Source organism: Solanum lycopersicum, chromosome 6 (assembly GCF_036512215.1).
Source record: "Solanum lycopersicum chromosome 6, SLM_r2.1".
NCBI classification, from domain to species: Eukaryota; Viridiplantae; Streptophyta; class Magnoliopsida; order Solanales; family Solanaceae; genus Solanum; species Solanum lycopersicum.
In genome coordinates, this window is record NC_090805.1 from 38,125,262 (window position 1) to 38,150,979 (window position 25,718).

Here is a 25,718-nt window from a genome sequence, read left to right on the forward strand (position 1 = left end):
TTAAAAAAAAATAAAAATAGTATTATATTTAAATCAAAATTTATTAGTTGGGTGATATTTGAATGAGCAAAATTGACATGCTCCAATATATGAAAGGAACAGAAATGGCCGATTAAGAAGCAATGGTTTCTGCTCTGTAGTGTGAAGAACAAAAAATGAAAAATATTAGCATTCTCTGTCGATTCACTCGTTCAATTCAGAGAAATATGCTCTGCTCAGTTGCTGGACTTGTCCACAATACCCGTCATGCCTTCTCCACTTTACGAGAGGATCCAGAATTAGACGAAATGATGGAGTTTTTGGACAGTCTCAAGAACTTCGAGAAGGCAGGGGTTCCCAAAGGCGCAGGAACAGATTCCGAAGATGGTTTTGATTTAGGAAGAATGAGACGATTGATGGAACTTCTGGGTAATCCCCAATCTAGGTTTAAGGTCAGATTTCATTTCTCCATTTTATTCAGTTCAATTGTAGTCTCTGTTAAGTTTCCGGCTAATTCTGCATCACATTGTTGTAGTTCACTCCTTGGTTCTAAAGTGAAATTATTGTAGACTGTTCATATTGCTGGAACAAAAGGAAAAGGATCAACAGCTGCATTTCTCTCAAGTATACTGCGGGCAGAAGGTTATTCTGTTGGTTGCTATACTAGGTATTGTTAAAGATGTTTTATCAGTAACATTTTTAAGCTGTGTTGCTCGAACTCTTCAAAAATGTAGACGGGTACTTATTGGGTCCTCCAAAAGTATGCATTTTTGGAGGATATTACAGGGGTGCGACAACAATTTTGGAGAGTTTGAGCAACTTAAGTTGTTAGTACTTATTTATAGCTGAGCGCTTTGGTACAATCGATGTAGTTTGTATGACTAGTTGATTTCCTGCATATGAGCAGTCCACATATACAGACTATCAGGGAACGCATAACCTTGGGAAAATGGGGTGAGCCAGTATCAGCCAAGGTATTGAATCATCATTTCAACACAAGGAGGGAGGTTATTGAGAGGGCAGTGAAACTTGAGAATGGATATCTCAGTCATTTTGAGGTTCTTTTCCTTTCTTTTAGCTAGCAATGCATAACTTATTGAAAGATGGTTTGCGATGAATCATCACTCATCAGTGAAAACTCCTTGATGCTTTCCTCCCCTGGAATTATCTTTAACAGTTTCCGTTTCTGGCTTTGATTTCTATACTTCCAAGAATGTGCTTTCTCCAAAGTACTCTTTAGTTCTCATTTTTGGTCTGCTTCTGTATATGGTCTTGTCTAATTTGTTTCTTCTTTTTCTTAAAATGTCAGGTTTTTACTGCTGTTGCGTTCAGCCTATTTGCTGAAGAAAATACTGAAATTGCAGTTGTGGAGGTTAAACACATTAACTTGACTCTTTTCTCTACAATAGCTATACTCTTTTTTCCCCAGTTCATTTGTTCTTTCCACCGCAGTTGGTGTTTAAACATAATCTTTTAGACTATATTAGGTGTTTGGTCTCCCTTCTTCTTTTTCTTTTCCTTTTCCTCCAAAATCAAGATTTTCTTTCCACTCGTGCTCACATTAACATTTTGTATTTTCTTCCTACCATATAGGCTGGATTGGGTGGAGCACGAGATGCCACTAATGTTATTTCGGGTTCTGATCTTGCTATATCAATCATAACCACTGTTGGCGAGGAACATCTGGATGCACTTGGGGGCTCTTTGGAAAGTATAGCGGTGGCAAAATCAGGAATAGTTAAAAATGGGCGTCCAGTTAGGTGGTCTTTCCTTCACCTATCCGTTGGATATATTCGAAGATGAATATTTCTTCTTGAAATTGTGTTTTGATCTGATGTTTTCTGTTTAGGGTTTTCTAGACATGTGTGATTTCACACAGTGGGCAAACAGCTCATGCCCTACATTGGTTGTATCTATTTTTGTACTAGTCTGCTAGTTCTAACCTCAAACTTTGATGAGATAGTAAAGATGATTAACGTCTTAATGTTGTCTGTGTAGCATGTTATGTTAAAAATGATTATTAATAATTTTATTTTCTATTAGATTGACTTGCTTCAAATGATTCAATATTTCAGCTAGTTATAGGAGGTCCATTCGTTCCATCTATTGAGTGCATTCTTCGTAGGAAAGCATCTTCTATGTCTTCACCAGTGGTATCAGCATCTGATCCTGGAAATCGAAGTGCTTTGAGAGGCTTCTGTGAAGTGAGTGGCATACCACGCCAATTATGTGATATAGTGCTCCAGATTGAGAAGGACTATGATCTGGTATAAACTAATCTTCATTTATGGTTCATAAATGACACATTGGACTTTTTGAAACTTGTTCAATTTCTAGTACATAACAAGCTATTAATTTCTTTTTCATAAATAGTGCAGTCTATTGAACTTCTAGGTGTGAAGTTACGCATGCTTGGAGCTCACCAACTTCAGAACGCTGTAACTGCTACATGTGCAGCATTATGCCTTAATAAGCAAGGTAAGGACTCAAATTTTTCTTTGTTCTTACTTCAAAAATAGTTCTTGCAAGCTAATAAATCTTCGACTATGATGGGAATTCAAATCGTATAACCTTGTTTTCTTGTCATTAGAAACATTAACGGAGTTGGGTTAGGTGCTCAGTTAGTATATGCTATGGATTGGCTTTCTAATGTCACTTCCTGAAACCTGTATCTGTGTGCCTACTCACAAGGAAAAGTAGATACAGCTTTGTTGCCAGTTTAGTTACGATGTTTGTCTAACAGTACGGATTAGCTAATGAATTATGGGGATTATATAGCCTTGTATTATTCTTTTTGATAGGTATTCAACCTTGTAGTTGATATGCGCTACAGATTTGACATACTTTTACAGGGTTCAGGACACTAAAATTGCATGAATCATTGGGCAGTTTGCTCTGTGAAATGGAACCCATTAATTTGGTATTTCCTCTTTTCAGTTGTGGGTTAATTTCTGATTGGGATGATTTCTCCTGATTGACGCTAGTAGTTTTGGATAAGGATAGACGTGGAGTTAATCTTAAAGCTTCTTAAGAAGCAGATTGTAATGTCTTCTGATAATGGATATAAGTTATTTTAACTACAAAGTTTACATTGACAATGTGAGGTACTTGCTTGAATTATTTTGATACATTGCTTGTATAATGTGATCAGCCATCAACTTTCTTTCTTAACTTCATTCTTGTAATGTGTCTAAATACCAGGATGGAGTTTGTCCAGTGGGGCTATTCGTGCTGGTCTGGAGAGTGCATTTTTGCAAGGCAGAACCCAAATATTGTCTTCAGAAGAAGCTAAGTTACTTGGAGTATCTGGAGCAACTGTACTACTTGATGGAGGTTGAATCTTGATGTTCTTATTGTTAGTGCATGTGTCTATGTATGTTTTACATAGCCATGGATAAAACAGTGTTTTACATCTGTTTTCAAGAGTTGTAATTGTCAGTCTTTTTGTAAGTGGATAGTATGATAACGATAAACATTTTCAGCACATACGAAGGAATCTGCCAGGGCTTTGGCAAAAACGTTGCAGATGACATTTCCGAAGGCAAAAATGGTTCTTGTGGTTGCTATGGCGAATGACAAGGATCATCTAGGTTTTGCAAGCGAGTTACTTTCAGGTTTGACCAAACTTTTTTAGTTGATGAGTTCTTAGATCATTTACACAATTAATTTTTCAATTATTGCTAAGCTGTAACCTAAAGATTGTGGAATAGTTTTGTTGTCAATTTGACCCCCTTTGCGTGTTTGCTTCTGTTACTTAGCAACTAAATACTCGTCCTAAAACTTTTACTCTTTGGAGGCTCAATGAAAACTTGAAACTATAGAGAAGTACACTAGAGAGCAATGTCTTAGGACAATAGAAGTAAGACATGATATACTGCAAGTTTAAACCCTATAAGAAGAATGAAGGTGGAGCATGATTAGACAGAATTGTGATGGCCAATAAATACAATATGGACATCTGGACTTCATCTTTAAGTAGAATGGCATGATAGATGAATGCCAAAAATAGAGTTTAAAAATAATGACTTAAACAGAGGAGTCTTACGAGAATGTTATGTGATAAACAGATACTTGAAACTATCACGAGACAAGGATGTCATATGGCTATGAATGGTTGGGTCTCCAAACCTAATGTATCCACAAGATATATGTTTATGGAATGCAGATGTTAAAAGTTAGATTTGCCTTCATTCAAGATGAGTCAAGACTGAAGAAGATTAGAAATGGTAGCATCCGATAGAGGGTTCAAATGAATCACTTAGAGGATTTTAAGAGTAGGTTGCCTGAGATGGTTTTGTTATGTGCCACATAGACCTCATATGCACCAAATTTCGGTATGACGATATGATAATTGGAGGTGCTAAAAAGGGATGGGGTAAATAAATTTTGGATGTATGAAATGAATGAGTCCTGCGACAGCAAGAATGTTTACAATGATTAAACCTAAATATACGTAAAATGAATGTCATTAAAATGTGGATACTAAAGATGATTGTGTGGTCATAAAGACTGAACAGTATTAGAAATGATGATGTATGATAAAGGGTTCAAGTGGCAGACACAAGAATATATGAGAGAAGTTTGTCAAAGATGATTTTGTTATGTCCTACATAAACTTCAAATAGTTACCAACCATCCAAGCAAGACTACTCCAGATGATTTTGTTATGTTTTACGTAGAGTTATAACTCCATATTGAGACTTAGAGAGTACTAAAAGTAGCAAACTTTTCCAAATATGTAACGTTGTTCACTCTCTTCTGGCCATTTACATGTTTTTAGTTATTAATACAAACAAGGTGAGTTCTAAATGAAATGTGAATCATCAGCTTTCTAACATTAGTGTTTGTCTCTAACATTATACTTGCATTTCACATGTTTTTTGATATTTGATTGTTGTATTATAAATGACTCCACTAAGACAATCATTCTTTTGGAAGTTGGGGATTTGGATGCTGTATTTTCTACAGAAGTTGACATCGCTGGTGCTAAATCAAGAATGGCTTCAGCATCTTTATTGAAATGTGCTTGGGTCAATGCTTCCAGAGAGATGAATATGAAGGTTCTTGACCTCAAAGTTGCAGAAAGTGAGGATCAATCTCTTCAAGCTGCAGGGATAGTGAAATCTCAAGGCATTTTACTTGCGGAGGGATCACTATTGGCTTGTATAAGGGCTGGTGTTAAGATCCTCAATGAAAGAACTGGAGAACAACCTGGAATTGTAGTAGTCACTGGTTCTTTGCATCTTGTTTCCGCTGTTTTAGGTTACTTGCACAGCTGACTCCTATTTGGTAAGAGAACTTCCATTTTGGTTACTATTTAGAAAACATTTGATACAGAATTACTTATTAAGGGGAATGAAGTTATCAACTAATTGTCAAATGTCAAATGAGCTAGGGTCGAGATCAGATGCATTTTCTGTATCGATTATACTCTATTAAGGTCTTTTAATTGTTGAATTACTTGTAAAAAGAATGATCATTTCTCCTTCTAACATGCACGCACATATCTTCAGTACTTATGATTATAGCAATGCTTGTTCTTTCTATACACAAAGAATTTCCCAGTTTACATGCTTGCTACTATAAAATGGCATTATCTTGGTATATTGTCAGCTAGTTCTACAGACGGACTATATGTTTAAGGTCTTACCAGAGCCCTTTGATGAGTTGAGTTCTAAACTGAACTTAGGAGGTTCAGAGTCCTGAAATTGTTCGTGCAAAAGTTGAATAGCTGAACTGTGGATGACTGGATGATTTCTTGGCTCTCAATTTGGTCCTATGAATGAACAATTTTTTACGATAATGACACATGGTTTTTGAATATGCATCTCCTTGCAGCCCAGTTGTTGACGCCAATTTAACTTATTACATGGATCTCTCTGGCTTTTGGAGCAGGAAGAAAAGCATACTTCTCTTCTCACACTCTTATAAGGTATTAGGGAACTTTATGCAACTTAGGATCAGTGGAACAGGTTTGCCATACTGTTTTAGGGGACATGCATTTACCTTGTGACAAAATCGGAGCTAACCTGCAGAAGTCTAAAGCTAACGTCAACTTAGCCCTACCTAATTTCCATTGCTAATATGATCTCAGTTCAAATTCATCAGCTACAGTAGCATGCATTCCTAGCAACTATTTGCTACGGCTATTTTTACTAGTATCAGACACAGTTTATTTAGTGCAAACGCTTTAAGTTGAAGAAAAGTTTGTTGTGTAGTCTTGCTTGGATGGTTGTTGCCTGTTTTACTTTAATGTTTGTTTTTATTGTATTATTGTGTTGTTAAATTCATTTTTATGTGACGACGAAAAGTTCATTATAATTGATTTGGTGTGATGACTTCGTTGTTTATTTATTTTTCTTATCATTTTATCTTTTAAAAGAAATTATTTAACAATTTCATTTTATCGTTTATTCTAATTTATTTATAAATCTTTTACCTTGTATCCAACTTTTTATCTAACAATGAGAATTGATAAAATTTATTCAAATATATCGTATTAATCAAAAGGTACAACCATCTAAACAAGTTGTTAGGGGACTGCAGTACAAGTTAAAAGGAAATAGAGTACAGCTAAAACAGTGTTTTTTTTTAAAAAAAAAAATTATAATTAATTGGCGGATTAAATTGAAATTGAATAAACAAAATGAGCTGAATTATAATTGAGTCGGTGATGATCCGTGCAAATTTACTTTGGGTTATAATCAAGATTTGGGAGCTTGATTTTTTAAATCAACCTTTGGTTATATAATCTGCATGAATTATCTCAATTTCAACTTCAAATCATAGTCTCAAACAAACATTTCAGAAAATAGGATTTGCAATTCTAAATTTGTTTTTTTTTTGAAATATAAAAATTAATGTTTAAAAAAAACTCATAAATTTAAATTATGAAAAAAAAAACTCATAATCAACGTGAAGAGATAGTATGTACCATGTGGAAGGATTTTTATCAATAGTTAGTTACTGTTATTGTTAATTTATTGAACTAGTTAGTCTTTTGTAAAATTATGTGTATTTGAAAATTTGAAATAATATGTCATCATGAATATTTATTTATGAAACATGAAGATATGTCATTTATAAATGTGACATCCTAATGTATTTTAATATCTTGTATTTTAAATATGATTTATAAAAAAATAAAATCATATCATATATATATATATATAAAAGAAAATCTTACGCCCGCCTATGTGGCGCCACCAAAAACCAGAATTTCCTTTTAAACTTATTTATTTTCAAAACTAGTCTTCCCCTTTGATGAAAAATTGTAACTTTTATAAAAAGTTCATTAAAGAGTTACGACTTTCATGAAGAGTTGCGACTTTAATGAAAAATTATAACTTTTATAAAGAGTTGCAACTATATCAAAAGATGTGATTTTTATGAAAGGTGTCGAAGGGTTGCAACTTTTTCAAATAGTTGTACCTTAAACATTTGTGCAAACTATCCTTTGCATCATAACATTTAAGATGTTTTCAGATTTGTATCTTGATTTTTCCTTCAATTGTTTTTTTCTACTTATAATCTAATTTTTTTCCAGGTGTTGTCAGCTTTTGGATTTGTCCATAAGATTACGACATTTGAGAAAACTGCTGGATTCCAGGTCAGTATGTTACTGAAGTTGGATTTGGTTTTGTAATGTTACTGACCATTGATTCAGCTGATAAATCCACCACTCTCCCTTGGAACCTTTTCAGGCTCTAGTGTAATTTTCTGATGCAGAAACTGCCACTTCTGCAAAGGATGCCCTTGATGGAAGAAGCATTCTTCCCAGGTGATTGTGGATTTATATTTCAGATTGGGGAGTAGCCCAGCTATTATGGATCATTTACTGTGCACATAACATCTTTGAAGAACTTTTCTAAGAATCTATCAAAGGGGTACACGCATGTTCCTTGACCATTCCATATCTCATTATATATTCACATTTAATGCTCCTCAGGTTCGTTGTAATTAAGCAATGTGGCCTGTTTACTGCTAAAATGTGCTACTGAACCTATTCGCAAGTCACGAATGGTGATTTTGCAACTTCTAGTTTAAGAAATATTTGCTGATCCCAGTTTAAAGGTGCTTGTCCAGAAGAGACTTTTTCTTAGACTTGCTATTAGATAGCTATTCCGAAACACTTCCTTTTCTTTTCCTTTCTGAGACAAGGGTAACTATATATTCACACCAAAAAATTCATTATTCAAAAAATGATGAATGGAAACTTACATCCCACAAAGATGTGTTGTAAAGCAAAAAAAAATAAATACTGCTATGTCTTTATACCCATCATCAGTTGTTCAATCTCAGTCCTACTTAGTGTGAGACAGAATAGCCATTCACGGTGATTGACCTATATTGTCATTCTGTTCTGTGTTAGGTATTTGATTCCAGAACTGGGACCTTGCTCCCTCAAAATAACATATTCTGCACATACTGATCTGAGTGGACAGTATGTTGTGACCTTAATCCCGAGTTATTCATTGATTTATCTGTTTTAATGCATGGGGTTCAGGCTTTCGGCCCTGTGCTAAAGATTGCAATGTTTGATAAGAATGGTGGGGTTCAGGCTCTGATACAATATCCAGGTGAGATGAAAATTTCCTTCCCTTTTTCAGAAGTGTGTTTTTCCGCTAAAAAGTCATTTGTTGCTTGTTTTGTTGTTGGTTCAAAAGTATTTCTAGCAAAGAGGCCAATGATGGTTCTCAGCTTTATTTCATATCGAATTCAGCAATGAAGTTGTCCTTTGTTTTAGGTATAGATATATTGACTGGAGAAGCTTTAGTGATTATTGTACTTGTATCTGACCTTAACTGTGGATTGTTACCTTCCTAACAATTAGTCCCCCTTGTACTGGTTTTGCATTACTGGAACTGATCAAGTTACCCAGTATTAGGAGTGCTTGTATGTTAAAGTAAGCAATAAATGTGATGTGTTTGTAGATGTGCAGACAGCCGTTGTTGCAAAGGAAGCTTTAGAATGACATTCCATATATGAAGGAGGATTTTGTAAGCTTCATATCTCCTACTCTTGCCACACTGATCTCAGTATGAAGGTAAAAAGGATCATAGAGATTTATTTGCTAGAGATCCTAGGAGTAGTTTATAGGAGCCACTGCAGAGTTTAGCGTCAGCCATCTCCTCACTTGATGTTTTTCCCCTATTTTGAAAGAGTCGTCCACTAAATTGCATGCTTTCTGGTCTAACGCTAGGTGAATAATGATCGCAGCAGAGATTATACAATCCCGAATGTCCCTATGATGAACTCTCAACCCTCAGTCATGGGGCAGCAACCACCTCCGGTAGGAGGTCCAGTTGTTCATCCATACAATGGGCCTACACAATATGCCCCAGCCACTCAAGGTTTTGGTGCACCTCAGCATTCAGCAGCAGGCTGGAACTCACCTGTTGGTTCTGCACCTCCACAAATGCCAATGCAGAAGCACAATCACCATTACTCTATGCCAGCAAGTGGACCTCCTCAAATGGGTCATGAGATGATGCCAATGCATGGACAGAACGGCCTACCGCATTCCGGTGGAATGCCTCCTTATCATCCACAATAGCACTAGTGACAACCCCAAATTTCTAGACCAGGATTACCTTTTATTGCAGCAAGATCTAAGCCAAAATGTTTACTAATATTTTTGTCCAGATTGCATATCTTAGTTCTTGTTATCTGTCTCATTCCTTATTCCCTTCTCTTTGGGTGTCTTCATTGACCTATAGGACCAATCATACTTCATTGCCTTTTGATTGGTGCTAAATATGAATTATATTATATTGTCATAGCATTTTTATCATGGCGTGTTTTGAGATATATATATATATACTGATACAACTATTTAAAAAATAATTATTGATAAATTGAGTATCATTTTACCTCAATTAGTTATAAAATGCGTTAAATTTTTCAAAAAGTTTTATCTTTTTTCAAATTAATTAATTAAAGGTATAATAAGTAAAAAAATTTATCCTTTTTTAATTTGTGAAAATAAATAAGTAATCAAGGATACTTATAAAAGAAAAAAATAGATAAGTAATTAGGGTAGGAGGAATACTAGTTTTCATGGTTTTGTGTTGGCTAATTTATACGATTATAAAATTTGCCATTATATTTTGGCATAAACAAGCATTAATTAACAACTGTCCCTAAAGAAAGGGTCATCTTTGATGAAAATTGTGTCTTTATAATCACAACAAATTAGTAGTATCAATTCTGCCTCAAAGTCGTAGTTAGTTGACATAAATAAATGGTAAAAATAGTGCAAAAAAACTATATTTTGTGAAACTCAGGAATCATGAGGATGAGGTGTCGTGATGAACAACAAAATGGTTTACCCAACTAACTACGTTGACTATGCTACGAATAGGATGAATACACAATTTAACTCAACCAATGTCTTTACAACTACTACATTTATTTATTTATGATAATAAACACCCACACACGTCGGTGATTTGGCTCACGGGGGAGCAAATCAAACTTACTGTGCAAGTCAAACAGGTCAAATGCCTTGATTTTTTGTGAACTTGTGCAAATTGTCTTTGCGTTGAGTGATATCTTTTAGTCCCTTAAATTTAATTATATCGTATCATTAAATTCATTGTTACACAAACATACAATTTATCATTTGAAATTAGAAGTTGAATAGAAAGAAGAAACTAGGAAGAATCGAAGCAAGCGCCGGCGTGCTGTATGATTTTGAAGAGACAGCTGACAGTCACCGGCCGGTTAGAAAAGTGGGTCCCGGTAAAGCTAATAAGTAGGACCCACAAAAGACACTCTGTTATGGATCTTCCACTTCCCACAAAGGAAATCTGGGTGAAAAAACCTCCAAATCTTCTTCTTCTTCTTCTCTAAACTTATTATTACTTGATTCATATAATACCACTTCTTTTTTTTTGGCTTTCATGAGTTGCAATTCTCTTCACTCCCACTACACACAGATATTGTCCTTTTCCCAGGTGAATAACTGAACATTACCATTCCATTCTGCTTTTGGATCGATGTGCGACGATCTAAAATCAAATCTGCCCCACTTTGAGTTTTTTCCAAAGAGGTTAGGTAAGTTGATATTTGAAATTTCTAAATTTTAACCTATATAGTCGACTCTAATTGATTTCGGATTGTATATTGGTTATTATAACGATGTATCCGTTTAAACAAATTCTCATGATTCATATTTATCTTCCTGCAAAAAATTTATGATTGCAACTATGGTTTTATGTTACAACTTCGAAAATTAGCAACTGTTTGATGTTTTTGAATTTTATAGCTGATCAAGGTGTTGCAATTTTTTATCTTTTTTTTTTTTGGTTGCAGTAAGTACTCTGATATAGAAATTTGCCAATTTTTTTGTCTCTGTCTCCAATACACTTTGTTGAATATTCTAGAGGATTCAATGCATCCAACTATTTTTATCTATATAGAAGTCATGTTTGTCGGTGTATTGTTTAATTACTTATGGACTCCTTTCATGAAAAGAACAAGTTGGTTTGTTTAACTCTTGTGACAAAAGTTTTACACATTTTAACAATCTTTGACTTTGTTGAAAACATTCAATTCCTGTCTGTTTAGCTGTCTTCAAAAGGAAATTTTTTGTGGCTGTTTGTAGTTATACTTGAATCAAGATATAGAATACTAACCTGATGAGCTATACTAAAATCTCAGGGAATGGTATTAGTTCTCGGCTGAGCTACTCGAGACAGTTTTCACCAAAAAACTTGTTGCCTCTAGAATGATTTTGGAAGTTGACTTTCTGTATTGAGCACATTGATGCATTGGCTCAAGTTATGAATCACCGACAAGAGGAGTTCTCGAGGTCAGATTTCTGAGAACCTCAGGAAGCCCCAGTTTTTTTTTACTTTCTCAATCCAGGTTACACCTTTTAAGTAGTTTCTGTTTGATGTATGCTATGGGAATAGAGGAGTAAATAAAACTAACTGCGATTAAAGAGAATCATGAGTGGAAAGTAAACTAATTCTGGACCTGAAGGGAAAAAATTGAAAGCCTGGATGGCCTTCTCTATATGAAATTGGAAGACAAGAGAAAATTAATAGGAAAGTTCAAGCACATTCATGTTTTGTTACTTTATTGGTAACTTTGATATTTATGAAAATGATCAACCAAGTTAATCTGAATAGTTTTTTCAAGTATAAGCATAGATTTTGTATAACTGTGTGTACTAATTTGCTGACATACTGCCAACTTGTTTTCCTAGTACTCAAATTGGCTGCCTTGCAGATTTCACGGTTGGAAATCAGAGAAAAACTCTGAAGGAAATTTTCATGATAAGGATGGAGTGCACCGAACTAAAGTTGTAATAGCTTCCAACGAATTACATAAAGGCTTGGAACCTGGTAAATGGAAGGCCAAAAGCATAATTCAAGCCGTAAAATCCAGTTTAAGTGGTTTTGTGGAAGAAAGCTTGGGATCCAACAAGAACATACTTGATCCTCAAGGACCTTTTCTTCAGAAGTGGAACAAAATATTTGTATTATCTTGTGTAATTGCCATCTCCTTGGATCCTTTGTTCCTTTACATTCCATTGATTGATAATGACAACAAATGCCTGGGGATAGACAGAACATTGGAGGTTACAGCTAGTGTTTTGCGTTCTTTTACTGATATATTTTACTTTCTTCATATTGCCCTTCAATTTCGAACTGGTTTTATTGCTCCTTCTTCACGTGTATTTGGAAGAGGCGTTTTAGTTGAAGATGCTTGGGAGATAGCAAAGAGATACTTGTCCACGTACTTCTTGATTGATATTCTCGCAGTTCTACCACTACCACAGGTGCAACTTACTTCCCTCAAATTGTTTCTTTGTTTGATTGAATAAAGTCTTATTCCATTGCAATAACACATGGTTGGTAGATCTTGTGAGAAGATTATTCTTGTTCAATCACGGATATTAGATTTACATGATATGGAGCATTCTTGCATTGCATTTTGGCTTTTACCTACTTCCTATTTGTAAATAGAAGTGTATGTTCAGTTGTTTACTCTTATCCTTCTATGTATTTTCAGGTTGTAATTTTAATTATAATCCCTAAGTTGCGGGGTGCAAGATCCCTGAATACCAAGAATTTGCTGAAGTCTGTTGTCTTTTTCCAATATATTCCAAGGGTCCTTCGAGTTTATCCTTTATATAAGGAAGTCACAAGAACATCTGGCATACTCACTGAAACAGCATGGGCTGGAGCTGCTTTCAATCTATTCCTTTATATGCTTGCCAGCCACGTAAGTTTGCAACAAGCTAGAGTTACCATTCTGATGGATATGCTACATACTCTTTTCTTCAATTTTGTGCTACCCGAAGTTACCTATGGATGATTCTATTTGAAAGGCGTCATTTAAAATTGACCAATTGGTATCCTAGAAATAAAATTTGTAGATTTTCAGCCATATTAAAGTTTTTCCTGGCATACAAGCTTATGCTATACCAGCAGATATCACTAGTATGCTGAAATAGTTACATCATTCTCTATTCTATACTTCTGTGGACTCATTAGACTGAGATTTGAATGACTTTCTGCTCTTTAGGTACTTGGAGCCTTTTGGTATCTGTTTTCTATAGAACGTGAAACTACTTGCTGGAAACAAGCTTGTGCAAATTCCTCTGCCTGTCGTCATGCCTCGTTGTATTGTGATGATAATCATACAGGATTTAAAACGTTGCTGAATATTTCCTGCCCTATAGAGACACCAAACACAACGCTCTTTGATTTTGGGATGTTCCTTGACGCTCTCCAATCAGATGTTGTAGGATCTATGAATTTTCCACAGAAGTTCTTTTATTGTTTCTGGTGGGGTTTACAGAACTTAAGGTATGCTTGCACTCTGTGCTTATTCTTTTTTTTTTTTTTGCATATTCAAAAGAATGTTTATTAGATCTTTATAAAAAGTGTCATTCTGCTTAACCACATTTGCATGTATATGTAGTGGTCATTAACCATCTTTTTAAAGATCAAGAAGGAACGGATAGAAACTCAATTTTAGAATAGCTTGTGTCTTACATATGGTATGCATAGCTTGAGCACAGACTTAGAGATGCTGGAACACTGGTTTTTTTATTGATTTTATAATGTTTGAAATTTGTGACCATCTCATCTAATTGCTCAAACAGTTTGCAAGAGTATACTGTTATCTATTACTTAGCTTTGCAATGCGTCATGTCAAGTGTAACCTAATTCATTGTGTTTTTTTGGAGTTAGCTAGTGAAAGAATTTAGGTTATCATTACGTCATGTCCGTTGATAATTTTGGTTCGGTTTTCCTGCTTGAATCTAATTTTTAAGCGTAGGAAACTGATGAATTCTTTCCTCTCAAAGAAATTGGGTTAAAAAAGGGAATTGGGCCAAATCAACAAATAATTTTATAGAAATGTTTACAACATTAAACAAATAAGAGCACCAACGACTCTTATTCCAACATAGACAAAAAATACTAGGTGACTTCTTCTCATCTAGCCAAGCATGTAAGCTGTTCTGGTGGGAGGTAACAAATACCTTGTACGCTATAGATAGTCTAGGCATGCACCTGTGAACTCCTGTTAGAATTCCGAGTTGTGTCTTAAAACGTTTTGTTTGAGTTTTCTGTCTCTAGTTTTTCTAACCTAACTTTGATCCTTCATGTTGCAGTTCCCTTGGTCAAAATCTCCAAACAAGTACCTACGTATGGGAAATTTGCTTTGCAGTTTTCATTTCCATCTCCGGCCTGGTGCTATTTGCCTTTCTCATTGGAAATATGCAGGTAGCATTGTGGCTTTCATTTTTATATTCACTGTTCTGGAAGTTCTTAAGTGGCGTTGCCACGCTTGACAGTATATGATCGAGCCATGAAAATAAAATCTATCAAAGATTCTACCAAGAAAGTAAAACTTGTATTGCAGAGTTCTCATTCTGGTGTGTGACACCTACTTTCCCTGTGATGTTGCAACCTGTTTAATTTAGTCCACTTAAAACATCAACTTATTTGCTGTAAAATTTTGTTACATCATATGTGAGTAAAACAATCCCAGGCTCTAATAAGCTATGTACTTGTTTGTGATAGACATGTCTGCAGTCCTCAACAATGAGACTAGAGGAGATGAGGGTGAAAAGGCGAGATGCAGAACAGTGGATGTCACATCGGTTACTCCCTGAGAACCTCAGAGAGCGAATTAGGCGCTATGAGCAATATAAGTGGCAAGAAACAAGGGGTGTTGAGGAAGAAAATCTGATTCACAACCTTCCCAAAGATCTCAGAAGAGATATAAAGCGCCATCTTTGTTTAGCTTTACTCATGAGAGTAAGTTTTGTTACTGTTGCTCTTTGACTGTGTTTCACCCTTATTTTGCGAATACAGATGTGATTTATCCCTCTCTCTAATGGTTGGCATCATAACTAAGATGAACCTTTTGCTTAATACACAAGTGAGATTTTCCGAGAGTAATATAGTGTAAGATCTCTTTATCAGTTCCTGATTTTGATTATGCATGAATATTTTAAGGTGCCAATGTTTGAAAAAATGGATGAACAACTCTTGGATGCACTATGTGACCGACTCAAGCCAGTTCTCTACACCGAGAACAGCTACATCGTTCGTGAAGGTGACCCAGTTAATGAGATGCTGTTTGTAATGAGGGGCAAACTACAGTCTGTAACCACTAATGGAGGGAGGACAGGTTTTTTCAACTCAGAGTATCTAAAAGCTGGTGATTTTTGTGGAGAGGAGCTACTTACTTGGGCTCTTGACCCTCATTCATCAACTAACTTACCTACCTCAACCCGAACTGCACAAGCACTCTCAGAAGTTGAAGCATTTGCTTTAGTGGCTGATGATTTAAAGTTTGTGGCCTCTCAGTTTCGAAGACTTCACAGTAAGCAGCTCCGCCATACTTTCAGGTTTTATTCAGGTCATTGGAGAACTTGGGCAGCTTGCTTTTTACAAGCAGCATGGCGCAATTATTGCAGGAAGAAGGTAGAAGAGTCTCTTCGTGTAGAAGAAAGCAGATTGCAAGATGCATTAGCAAAGGAAGGTTCCAGTTCACCAAGTTTTGGTGCTACCATCTATGCATCAAGATTTGCTGCTAATGCACTTCGCGCTCTGCGACGAAATAAAGCAAATAAAGCAAGAGTGCCAGACAGGATATCACCCATTCTGCTTCAGAAACCAACAGAGCCAGATTTCACTGCTGAAGATAAGTAACTGCCAGTAGTCAATGTAATGTGCGATAAATGATTTTGAGTTGTATTTTTGGCCATGTTTGTTGTGCATAATAATACACTTATAGGAGATTTCTTCATGCCTAAAGGCTTGTTGGAATAAAAGCAATGGTATTTGTACAAAAGAAATGATGATTCTACTCTTTTACCAATTTTTTACAGAATCCATAACAATGACTACACCTCAAATCCAACCAATTGAGGTCAAACCACAACCTCAAGATGACCTAATTTATTCTTGTGCATGTATTCACTGTTGTAAGATTTCCTTAACATTGATTAATTTCACGTTGATCGTTATCATCAACTTACTGCGATCCCCTCCTTTATCATCCATTGTGACTGTGCTAGTGCTAGTACACTTGATTTCAGCCTAATGCTTCTGTCCTCGGGCTTCAACTGGGTTACCAATGCTACGACTTGGAATAAGCCATTTAACTTGAGCCCCAGATCATCAGAGTGCACCAGATCTGTAAATTCTTTATTGGTATGGATTTGTCTCTTCATAAATGAGCAACTGGTTGTGGTTGTTTCTCTTGCATAACGCCAATGTTAAGCTAGCTTTCATGCGCCTAGACTATTTCACTAGGTATCAAGTAACTCATATGGTAGCCCATCAAAATTAAGGCTGATAGGAAGAGATCACCTAGAATCTTATTCTCTTCTAAGATGTGAACCATGGTCTCATATTGTTCTTCTACTGTTAAAACGATACAGTTGCGAAATACTAGTTGATTCACTGAACATTGATGTATGTACATAGCAGAAGAAACGGTCATGGTGAAGCAGAATATGTACACGAGTAGGGTAAACATATAAGCAGCTGCTCATACGGTCGAACCAACTAAAAGTCGTGGCTGGATAAAGCAAGAGGCTTAAATTCTGCATTTGACTTCGTGGAGTGATTGCTCAATATTCTGTGTAAGAAAGATACAGCTTCCACAATGCATTTACCCTTGTTCAACATGATACAATTTGTCCTGCAATAAAAAAACAGATTAAACATAGTCGTGCTGTTAAAGAAAATTGTCAGGTAAAAGGGGGAAAAGGTCGAGTTACTAGCACAGTTCTAATGCGAGTTTAAAACAGAACGTATTTGAGATTGTTCGGAAGGGTTAGGCGGGAAAGAATAGTTTGAGGATAAATGGTTAGACAAGGGATTTATTTCTTTGCCAACACTGGATGAAGTTCATCTTTTTAGAAGATATTTAAAATGATTGGGAGGTGGATGAATTATTTAATTATTGAAGCCCATTAAACTGGATGATAACAGCAAGTTTAGGATGATTTGGTTCGCTGATAAAAGTGTACTCTCTGAGAGAATTAGTTGTTACATGAAGTTACAGGAGCAAGCTGGAAATTGGGAGGTCGATTGACCACGGAAAATAAAGCCCCTCCAAAGGTTTCTTGTTTTAGGTGGTTGACTGCCAAGAGTGCTTGTTTAACACAAGACACCATACAGAGGAGGGGTACTTCAATGTATAACAGATGTTTTTTATCTGAGAAAAGCAGGAAACACCACTACTATCATCTACTGCTGTCTTGTGATCCAACCTGGCAGGTTTAGACATAATTTCTGTGTGTTTTTGGTGTGCAGTGGGTGATGCCAAAGGATGTTAAGAGCATCATGCCAAGTCGGCAGGGAGAGAGAATTCAGAACCAGTTGAAGCATATATGGAGGAATGTCCCATAGTGTATCATGTGGAATATTTGGCTGGAAAGAAATAAGAGATGTTTTGAAGAGAAGAAACAACATCGGTACTGGAATCTAATTGCATCAGCCGTCTGTTTTGTGGTGCAGGAAACACAGGATAGAGAATACGGAACATCGTTTTGAGCTTTGAACTCCATGATGTAATGCAGTCATTGTAATGCCTTTTTTATACTCTTCCGCAGTTACCTTCTTGGTACTAGCTTTTAGTGAAACTATCTTTACCTTGTAAAAAATACCACTCTGACTGATCTAAAGGAAAGATATCTTCTTGATTGTATATGAGCTAGTAAGTCCTACTCAACGCCAGTCCCATACCTCATGCCACAAACTAAAATGGGCAGTCCTTCCAAGTACCAGTTAAAGCAAACAAATACCAAGTTCAACAGAAATGGAAGAGTTACTCTTACAAAGTTGGGCATAATACCTCCATAATTATTTCCAACGTCCAATTAATTTGACAATTAACTTTTAATTGTCAAATTATTCATGGTTCCTCAAATGGAAAAGGGCCGCCTTGTTACATCATCCAGTTCTCTTTGTACTTGGTTTTCTTTAGAGCTTTATCCATTATTGACAAATGAGAAGTATAATGATATGTCCAGGCATTAACACGTTTCTACACCTCAAAACTAGTTAAACTTATGCGTGTGTGCTGAGAGAATTTCAGTTTTTTCAGAAATAACTGATCCAGAAAAAGAGCATTCAAGTGTTTGACTTGATAAGTTATGTCATGTTTTAATGTTAGAAGTTGCAACACATTGTAATTTAAGTATATTTAGCATTTGGTACAAACAAACTAATGAATAATATATTCCTCACTGTTAGTTCTTAACCTTGTTCTTACTCAGGGAAGTGCAACAAAATATCACGGAAATAAAGAAGCAGACAGACTATAACCTCCTCTACTCCCTACTCAATTCCTAAAACCTCGAAAGGAAAGATAGAAATCAAAATCCCCCCCACCCCCACAGATATAGACACAAACGCATACTGGGAACGAAATTACTGACCTCATTCCTTCTGCCACATCAGTAAGCTCAGCTCTAGTAGGCACTCCAGACCTGACGAGCGACTCCAGGACCTGTGTTGCCCAAATGACAGGAACATGAGCAGCTGCACAGACAGAGATTATCTCCTTCTGGATATATGCCATATTTTCCCATCCACACTCTACAGCAAGATCTCCTCTGGCAATCATAATGCCTAAAGGATTTGGCATTTTCATTGCCTCCAGTAGTAAGAGCGGCAATTTCTCAAATCCTTCTTTCGTCTCGATCTTTAAAGAAATCCCCAAGTCCCTTCTTTTCCGCTTCTCAAGTTCTTGGCGCAACAGTAGAATGTCACGGACATCTCGGACAAATGATACACCCACTATGTCTGCATGGTTGGCCACAAAGTCAAGATCTATAAGGTCTTTTGAAGTGAGGCCTTCATACCGAATATTGCTCCGCGGAATATTTATGGACTTCTCTGATCCAAGTTTACTACCCCTAGGACCTGCATGGGTGATTGACACAAGAATTTCCGAAGTGCTAGTTGCTTTAATGATACCCCATATCTTCCCATCATCAAAAGCAATAGGTTCCCCAGGCTTCACTGAATCAAAAACATATTCAGATGAGCAGGCTATCCTGTGCACACCAGTGGAAGAAGTCAAATTGTTTTCTTCATTTTGACCATCTCGTGATATACTCAGCAAGTCATCAACCCTTAATTTGATAAACTGCTTGAGAGGAGGAATATCTACTACATGTCCAGCTGATGATTTCCTTCTCTTGTCCTTGATATATAATTTTGCACCTGACTTGACATAAGCAGCCTTACTGCACTCAGCCATATATCCGACGCCTGAGAAAATAGGATGCCTGCTTATGATCTTAAGTGTCCTTTGTTTTCCACGAGCATCTAATAATGTCACAACATCATCAACCTCGAGCTTACTAAGAAGTTCTTCACCATCCACATGTAGAATGGCATCAGGGGATACATGGGCAGGTGGAGAACCAGCTCCTGGGCTTGAGAGCCAAACTAGGGCAGGGTATATCACTTGCCCATAAGCATTCTTCTTGGGAGATATTTTCAACACACATGGACCAGGCTGCAGTTTTCCAGTTCGAAGCTTGGGCCCAGCTAAGTCCATGAGAATTCGACAAGGCTTTTCCAGAATTTGAGAGCTTCTTTTCACCTTTCTGATAATCTCACTCCAAGTTTCAGGGCTTCCATGAGCACAATTGATACGAACAATGGTAGTTCCAGCATTTAGAAGATCTTTTATTAATGTTTCACTTTCTATAGCTTCTTCACCCACTGTTACCATGATATGAGTGTTTCTCTTCTCTGGCAATCTGCCCAATAACAGGTCCGCAGTATGGGATGCCCTCCTCCTTAGTGTATTGATAGAAAATTCCCCCTTCATTTGTTTGTCCAGACTTTTTGTTGAAGAGATTCCTTCACTATAAGAGATACTATGACTTGAAGAATCATATTTTACATTATCTAACAGCCGGATGCCTGCAGAAAGACTTGCTAGAACATGTTGATTTATTGTGTCTAAATTCAGGAAACAAATGGAAGAAAGTTCTTCTTTAAGCTGCTCTATGTTGACGCTTTTCAAGGCCAAATAATGAATCAGGTTTGTCGCACTGACCAAGTATTTTCTGTCATTCATGGAACCACAAGTTAGTTGCAGGAAAGATGATCAAGCAGGAAGAAAATAGCAGTAGTGTTGCTGATGGAAAAGCTGAATATATAGTAGGTACTTTAATCACATTATGCGTAATGCTTCAAGTTTATTTTAAAACACTCAAGATATAATAAATAAGTACCTAAAGAAACCAAACAACCTCAATGATAAAAGGAAAAGACAAGATTGATTGTCCGTGTTATACTGGCTAAATTTTGCATGCTGGCAATGTTCTCATTTTTATAACAATAACCCTCCCATTAGACACATCCTTTCTACACGTTTCAATTTACATTGTTATTTCTTTGTCTTACCATAACTTCATCTGCTGGTATTTCTCCTTTGGCGGTCTGAGAGACGAAAAATAGTGAGGATAAACAGGACTTTATCATGTTGCAATATAAATGTACATACATTTTATCACCTTCGCAGAAAAGAAAAATATTGAAGAAAACATACTTGTGGGACATTTTAAGTTTGGAAGCGTTCCATTGTTCCATTGCCAGTACATGCAAATGAACCGCCATCAGCTTAGCAAGTAGGCCGTCTTCTTTACCATTGATCTCATAACTTCTAAGTATACCTTCACCACATGGCAACAAGGAAAAAGTTGTTTCCATCTCTGGTGCACAAGAACTCCCATCTTCTTTCTGACCGACGATGACCGGATAATCAATATAGTAATCTGAGCCTTCTTTTTCAGCATCATCCTTTTCATTTGGAATAGCAAAGACAATGTTCTTTCTGGCAAGGTTTCCATTATTACTGGCTACATAATGGGCAATATGTTCCCTAAAGCCAGGAATTTTGAAAAAAGGTTGTGGAATTGAGTACTTCCTGGAAAGGTTGGAAGAGCTAACAACCAAGAATGAAGCAACTTGAAATCCCTGCAGAAAGGAATGTCCCACAATGTAACAAAAGAGTGAAACTATGATATAGCAACGAATAATTAGGGACTGTGAAAAGCATAGCGTCAAAGATACCAAAGGAGAGTGATAACCTTTAGCTAGCAGAGGTTAGCACAAGGTATACGCAAACTCCAACACAAGTTCATTTTCTGATACTTAATTGAACTAAACATTTGTGCTATATGAGTATCCTTGTCAAAAGAGGATATCACTTACATTATTTGACAATGCAGAATGATTGGTGAATATGGCAACAGAAGCTACACCACCCAACATCTAGAGACAGAGGACAATTGAAAATCTGCAAAGTACAAGCAAAGCATTTCAGACTTGAAGTCATGTTTAACAATTGATTTTGCTATAGAGGAACCAGCAAATAACACAATATCTAAGTTTTAATGGTCCATAACTCCATATGAATGCAAATGATTTGAAGCCATCTATCTACACACACAAATTGTACAAGTAAACACAACTAGAAACTCTCCTTGTTAACACCAAATCATTTTGTGACCATTTTCAATTAGAACTCATTAGATATCTTGTATAGTTAGCCAATCAGCTGCTATAGATGCATTCTAAAAAAAGGATAACAACACTCTATTTGATTCGATCCAAGTCTTAACACATAAGTTCGCATACACGTTAAAGGAAAAAGCAACAAAAACACTTTCAAATGAAATCTTTGTAGAAAAGGATACAGAAAGATTAAAGAATTGCAGAAAGAAATTACCTTAGAAAGGATTGGGTATAACTGGAAAAATGAATGGGAAAGTAAGGAGAGAGAAGGGTAATAAGGAGTGTGGAGGGCGCGTGCCAGATTCAGTGTAGGAGATGAAGATTCTTCAGCCTATCATCATTTCCTATACGGCATTAACATGTACCACTAATCTATCTTCTCACATTTTCATACTACAAAAAACAAATAAATAGGGCCAATTATTTTGACCAAAAACAACCAAAGAATTATTTGGGAAGTCTTTTTTTAAAATTTTAATTTCACTAATTTGCAAACCTATATCAAAAAATAATTACTGAAAAAATTCTCGAATATACCGAGAAAAAGTCCATCGGTCAAAAATATATCCAATTTTGACATACAACTTTGTATACGTGGCCAAACCAAATATGATAGGAGCACTAATTAAATTAAGAAGAAAACAAAACTAAACCTACATCCTTTTTTTTACCCAAAACCAACCATTATCTTCTTCTTTTTTACACCCACATTTATTTGAATAAGGGTATACGTGCATCCATTAACTTGGAAAAAATGAACTAAAACCTGTAAGTAAGTGTATTGGTCAACACAGATCACTGCGCTTCTTTGCAAGAAAATATTTGCTTTTGTTCATGAACAAGAAATTAAAAGACTGGAATATATATACAAAGAGAATTCAAGGGTAAGTGCAACATGAAATTGATAGACTTTAGGACTTCATGTCCAGGTACATTATTATACAAAGTACAAACAATCCATAATGGACACAAAGCAAGAAACTTATAAAGGGAAAAAAGAGAAGTGTTAACTATTAATACTATTTCCATCTCCGCTGACTAAAGATTTCTTCAACTCAACTATAATGATGCTTATGTTATCTGTACTGCCCCGTGAAATCGCTAATTCTGCGAGTAAGGATGCTGCCTTTGCTGCAACATTGTCTTTCATGACCTTATTTTGAGATGGCTCAATCCCATTTTTACACCTTCTAATCTGACCATTTAAGCATCTCCTTGTAAAATCACAAGCAACGTCGTTGGGAATAACATCCCACAGACCATCACTGGCAAGTATTAAGAACTCATCTCCATCACTTCTTTTGCTCACTGTGACTTCTGGCTCTGGTATTACATACGGTTTTAGGTAGTTATCCCCTGCATTATCAACTCTTTTTGTCAAATTGAATAATCAAGAAAGAAAATCAATTACGTCTTCGTTTTTATTGTGTCCTAGACAGACAGATATTAGAATACATGATCATTTAATTTTGTTTTGATTCTGGACGTACCTATGGATCTTGAAGTAGCCAGTACTCCCAACACTCGATGCCCATTCCAATTGATGACCTTCCCGCCTGATTTCTCAATTCTCTCAAGTTCATCAGGTCTGTCCGGCTGTGTACAGGAACGTCAGTTTACAAAATTAACAACCAAATAAAGCATTACTCCATTCATTTCATATAAATGCACCTATAGACGGACAAAAGTTCAGGTTTTAGTTGATCTCTTCCATTCAATTTGTTTGTATTACTTTAATTTTTAATTCGCTCAAGAAGTATGTTTCTCAACGCTTTTATAGTAACTCTAAATGTTTTTAACATCACAAGATCAAAGAACATAAAAATTACTATCTAAGTTGTTATAACCGTATTAAAAAGCAAGATTCCAAATTTTCTAAATACCTTATGATCATTAGACAAGGCTAATGCAACTCCACCTCGTGAAAGCACAGCTCTAGAATCTCCACAATTGGCAACTATTACCTCTTCCTCCCCCACAATCGCCACGACTGCTGTTGATCCAATTGTCGCCACTTCCGCCCCATGAATCCTGTTCACCTCTTCATCCATCTTACAGAAACTCATCGTCATCACTTTCCCCCAATTTATGTCTTCTAATTTCCCATCTTCTTCAACAACTACGTCCATCAGTAACTTGTGCAACAAGTCACGGCAGGCATGAGCTACACATGACCCTCCATGTCCATCATAAACACCGAAAAAATCATAATTCGTCAATAAATTCAGCTTCACTGACAGAGCATCCTCCATTTCTCTTCTTCCACCGATCAAAGAGATAGATCCATGTGAATATCTCGTAATGGATTGTAAATCCTCTGTTTCCTTGCTCGCTTCATCGACATTACTAGAAGTTCTGGTCAAAACGACACCGTTTCCTGAATGCTGCTGATGATGATCGGGATGATCAGAAGTTGTCGTACTCATAGTGAATAACAGAGACACTACAACCTCCTTTTCCTCTCTGTATTCATCTCCATTTCTGTTTTTCTCATCAACACCATTCGTTACTCCAATATTCTGATTCCGTTTCTTTTTGTAGCATTTGTAGTTGGTTATGGCAACATTGGCGGTACTGCTAGAGATGTCAGGCATTAATGTCCTGCACAATCGCTTCAATTGCTGACTACCGTTAAGGCGAGAGCACTTTTGCTGTTTTGCATTGAGATTAAAATCTTCCATTGCACCTGATTCCGACAATGTGGTTTGCCGGAAAACATTTTCCGGCGATGCACTGTAAAATTTATCATTAGTCATTGTTTGAAGGCTGAGAATATGACAAACACATTGCAGCCAGTAGGTGACTGATGGGAGGATATATAGCACCTTATTTGTATAGGTGCTCTCTATGGTATTGTTAATTTAAATATTATATTATTCATAAAGTAGAATATTTATCACATTTAAATTCATTGCTAAGTAATAATACTAAAAGAAATGTGTGATAGGTGTTGTTATTTTAATATTTTCTCTTATTTTTACTTATTATTATGTATTTTCTTCGTTTAAATAAGGATAGTCTAATTTAACTTGGAATGGTTATGTCAAATGTATCAAAATGCTCTTTAATCTTGAGGTCTTAAATATGCTAAACTTAAAGTGTTGGAAAGAAAAAGTCATTCTTTTTTAAACAAACTAAAAAAAAACACGAACAATCTTTTTTAAACGAAGGAATTAATAATTTTATTTTTGTTCTTTATTTGCAATAGAGGCTTAATACATACTCAATTTTTTTTTCATACATTCATCTTTCAAATTGTTAATATACAATAAAGAATAATATAATCTCTTTAAATATTTTTATTACTACAATATAATATAATAAAATCGATGGTCCAAAAATGGAAAGAGAACAAAAGACCATGTGAAAGTTGAAAAAACATGGGAATGGGGTGGGGGAGGGGAGAGGGGCGGCGATGGTGGGACAGAGCTTACACGAATTAACTTCATACACGTGTACGGTGGTGATGGAATAAGAGATAACAGGTGGCAAAAAGATGTTGGATTAACTGATACGTTTTTTTTGGGGGAAACTCGGGGAGGACCACTGTATACGTGTCATTAAATTGAGTGGAGAGTATGTTTTCTTTTGTGGGACCATACTATGGATTTGTCAAAATCAGAGGATGGAGATTTTATGAGACACGTGTTTGTTGGCAAATGATTTTCTTAAAATTGGACTTGTTTTTACGTGTCTCATTTTCAATTAAATAAT

General features: G+C 36.0%; 4 protein-coding genes and 1 pseudogene across 6 annotated transcripts; 3 read left to right on the forward strand and 2 right to left on the reverse strand.

Annotated features, from left to right (window-relative positions):
- The first annotated feature begins 50 nt into the window (after nt 1-50).
- On the forward strand, nt 51-6,329 carry LOC101257178 (dihydrofolate synthetase). Its single transcript, XM_004240904.5, has 11 exons — nt 51-431; nt 549-646; nt 887-1,037; nt 1,289-1,351; nt 1,573-1,734; nt 2,055-2,246; nt 2,358-2,457; nt 3,181-3,312; nt 3,462-3,593; nt 4,918-5,268; nt 5,818-6,329. Exons 1-10 carry the CDS (start codon nt 156-158, stop codon nt 5,256-5,258), a joined length of 1,647 nt encoding a protein of 548 aa, XP_004240952.1. The 5' UTR covers nt 51-155; the 3' UTR covers nt 5,259-5,268; nt 5,818-6,329.
- On the forward strand, nt 5,789-9,656 carry LOC101244380 (polypyrimidine tract-binding protein homolog 2-like; annotated as a pseudogene).
- A 532-nt stretch (nt 9,657-10,188) lies between these two features.
- Nucleotides 10,189-16,309, forward strand: CNGC5 (cyclic nucleotide-gated ion channel 1-like). Of its 3 annotated transcripts, none has more exons than XM_004240905.4 (8): nt 10,189-11,037; nt 11,644-11,794; nt 12,217-12,769; nt 13,003-13,215; nt 13,519-13,802; nt 14,615-14,726; nt 15,027-15,263; nt 15,465-16,309. In XM_004240905.4, exons 2-8 carry the CDS (start codon nt 11,766-11,768, stop codon nt 16,161-16,163), a joined length of 2,127 nt encoding a protein of 708 aa, XP_004240953.1. In that variant the 5' UTR covers nt 10,189-11,037; nt 11,644-11,765; the 3' UTR covers nt 16,164-16,309. The 3 variants fall into 3 exon arrangements, with proteins under 3 accessions (XP_004240953.1, XP_069154791.1, NP_001291303.1); XM_069298690.1 differs by having other exon boundaries at nt 10,386-11,032; NM_001304374.1 differs by lacking the exon at nt 10,189-11,037 and having other exon boundaries at nt 11,766-11,794; nt 15,465-16,163.
- Nucleotides 16,310-16,809: 500 nt separating this feature from the next.
- LOC101257775 (pyruvate kinase superfamily protein) lies at nt 16,810-22,386 on the reverse strand. Its single transcript, NM_001346970.1, has 5 exons — nt 22,219-22,386; nt 21,702-21,786; nt 21,037-21,464; nt 18,905-20,551; nt 16,810-17,160 (listed from the first exon to the last, which is right to left on the reverse strand). Exons 2-5 carry the CDS (start codon nt 21,759-21,761, stop codon nt 17,025-17,027), a joined length of 2,271 nt encoding a protein of 756 aa, NP_001333899.1. The 5' UTR covers nt 21,762-21,786; nt 22,219-22,386; the 3' UTR covers nt 16,810-17,024.
- Nucleotides 22,387-22,786: 400 nt separating this feature from the next.
- Nucleotides 22,787-24,848, reverse strand: LOC101258071 (protein phosphatase 2C). The gene is made up of 3 exons (NM_001346969.1): nt 23,888-24,848; nt 23,495-23,600; nt 22,787-23,360 (listed from the first exon to the last, which is right to left on the reverse strand). Exons 1-3 carry the CDS (start codon nt 24,758-24,760, stop codon nt 23,011-23,013), a joined length of 1,329 nt encoding a protein of 442 aa, NP_001333898.1. The 5' UTR covers nt 24,761-24,848; the 3' UTR covers nt 22,787-23,010.
- Between the last annotated feature and the right edge of the window lie 870 nt (nt 24,849-25,718).

Excerpts from the sequence above, each read along its gene's own strand:
- LOC101257775 (NM_001346970.1), bottom strand. The coding sequence starts at position 21,761 with ATGTTGGGTGGTGTAGCTTCTGTTGCCATATTCACCAATCATTCTGCA. Across the intron at positions 21,465-21,701 it reads ATTCTGCATTGTCAAATAAT|GGATTTCAAGTTGCTTCATT; the intron begins GTAAGTGATATC and ends TCCTTTCTGCAG. Across the intron at positions 20,552-21,036 it reads AAACTTAAAATGTCCCACAA|AAAATACTTGGTCAGTGCGA; the intron begins GTATGTTTTCTT and ends CATGAATGACAG.
- CNGC5 (XM_004240905.4), top strand. The coding sequence starts at position 11,766 with ATGAATCACCGACAAGAGGAGTTCTCGAG. Across the intron at positions 11,795-12,216 it reads CGACAAGAGGAGTTCTCGAG|ATTTCACGGTTGGAAATCAG; the intron begins GTCAGATTTCTG and ends GCTGCCTTGCAG. Across the intron at positions 13,216-13,518 it reads TTTATATGCTTGCCAGCCAC|GTACTTGGAGCCTTTTGGTA; the intron begins GTAAGTTTGCAA and ends TCTGCTCTTTAG.
- LOC101257178 (XM_004240904.5), top strand. The coding sequence starts at position 156 with ATGAAAAATATTAGCATTCTCTGTCGATTCACTCGTTCAATTCAGAGA. Across the intron at positions 1,352-1,572 it reads CTGAAATTGCAGTTGTGGAG|GCTGGATTGGGTGGAGCACG; the intron begins GTTAAACACATT and ends CCTACCATATAG. Across the intron at positions 3,313-3,461 it reads AACTGTACTACTTGATGGAG|CACATACGAAGGAATCTGCC; the intron begins GTTGAATCTTGA and ends AAACATTTTCAG.
- LOC101258071 (NM_001346969.1), bottom strand. The coding sequence starts at position 24,760 with ATGACTAATGATAAATTTTACAGTGCATCGCCGGAAAATGTTTTCCGG. Across the intron at positions 23,601-23,887 it reads CCTTGTCTAATGATCATAAG|CCGGACAGACCTGATGAACT; the intron begins GTATTTAGAAAA and ends TCCTGTACACAG. Across the intron at positions 23,361-23,494 it reads GGCTACTTCAAGATCCATAG|GGGATAACTACCTAAAACCG; the intron begins GTACGTCCAGAA and ends TTGATAATGCAG.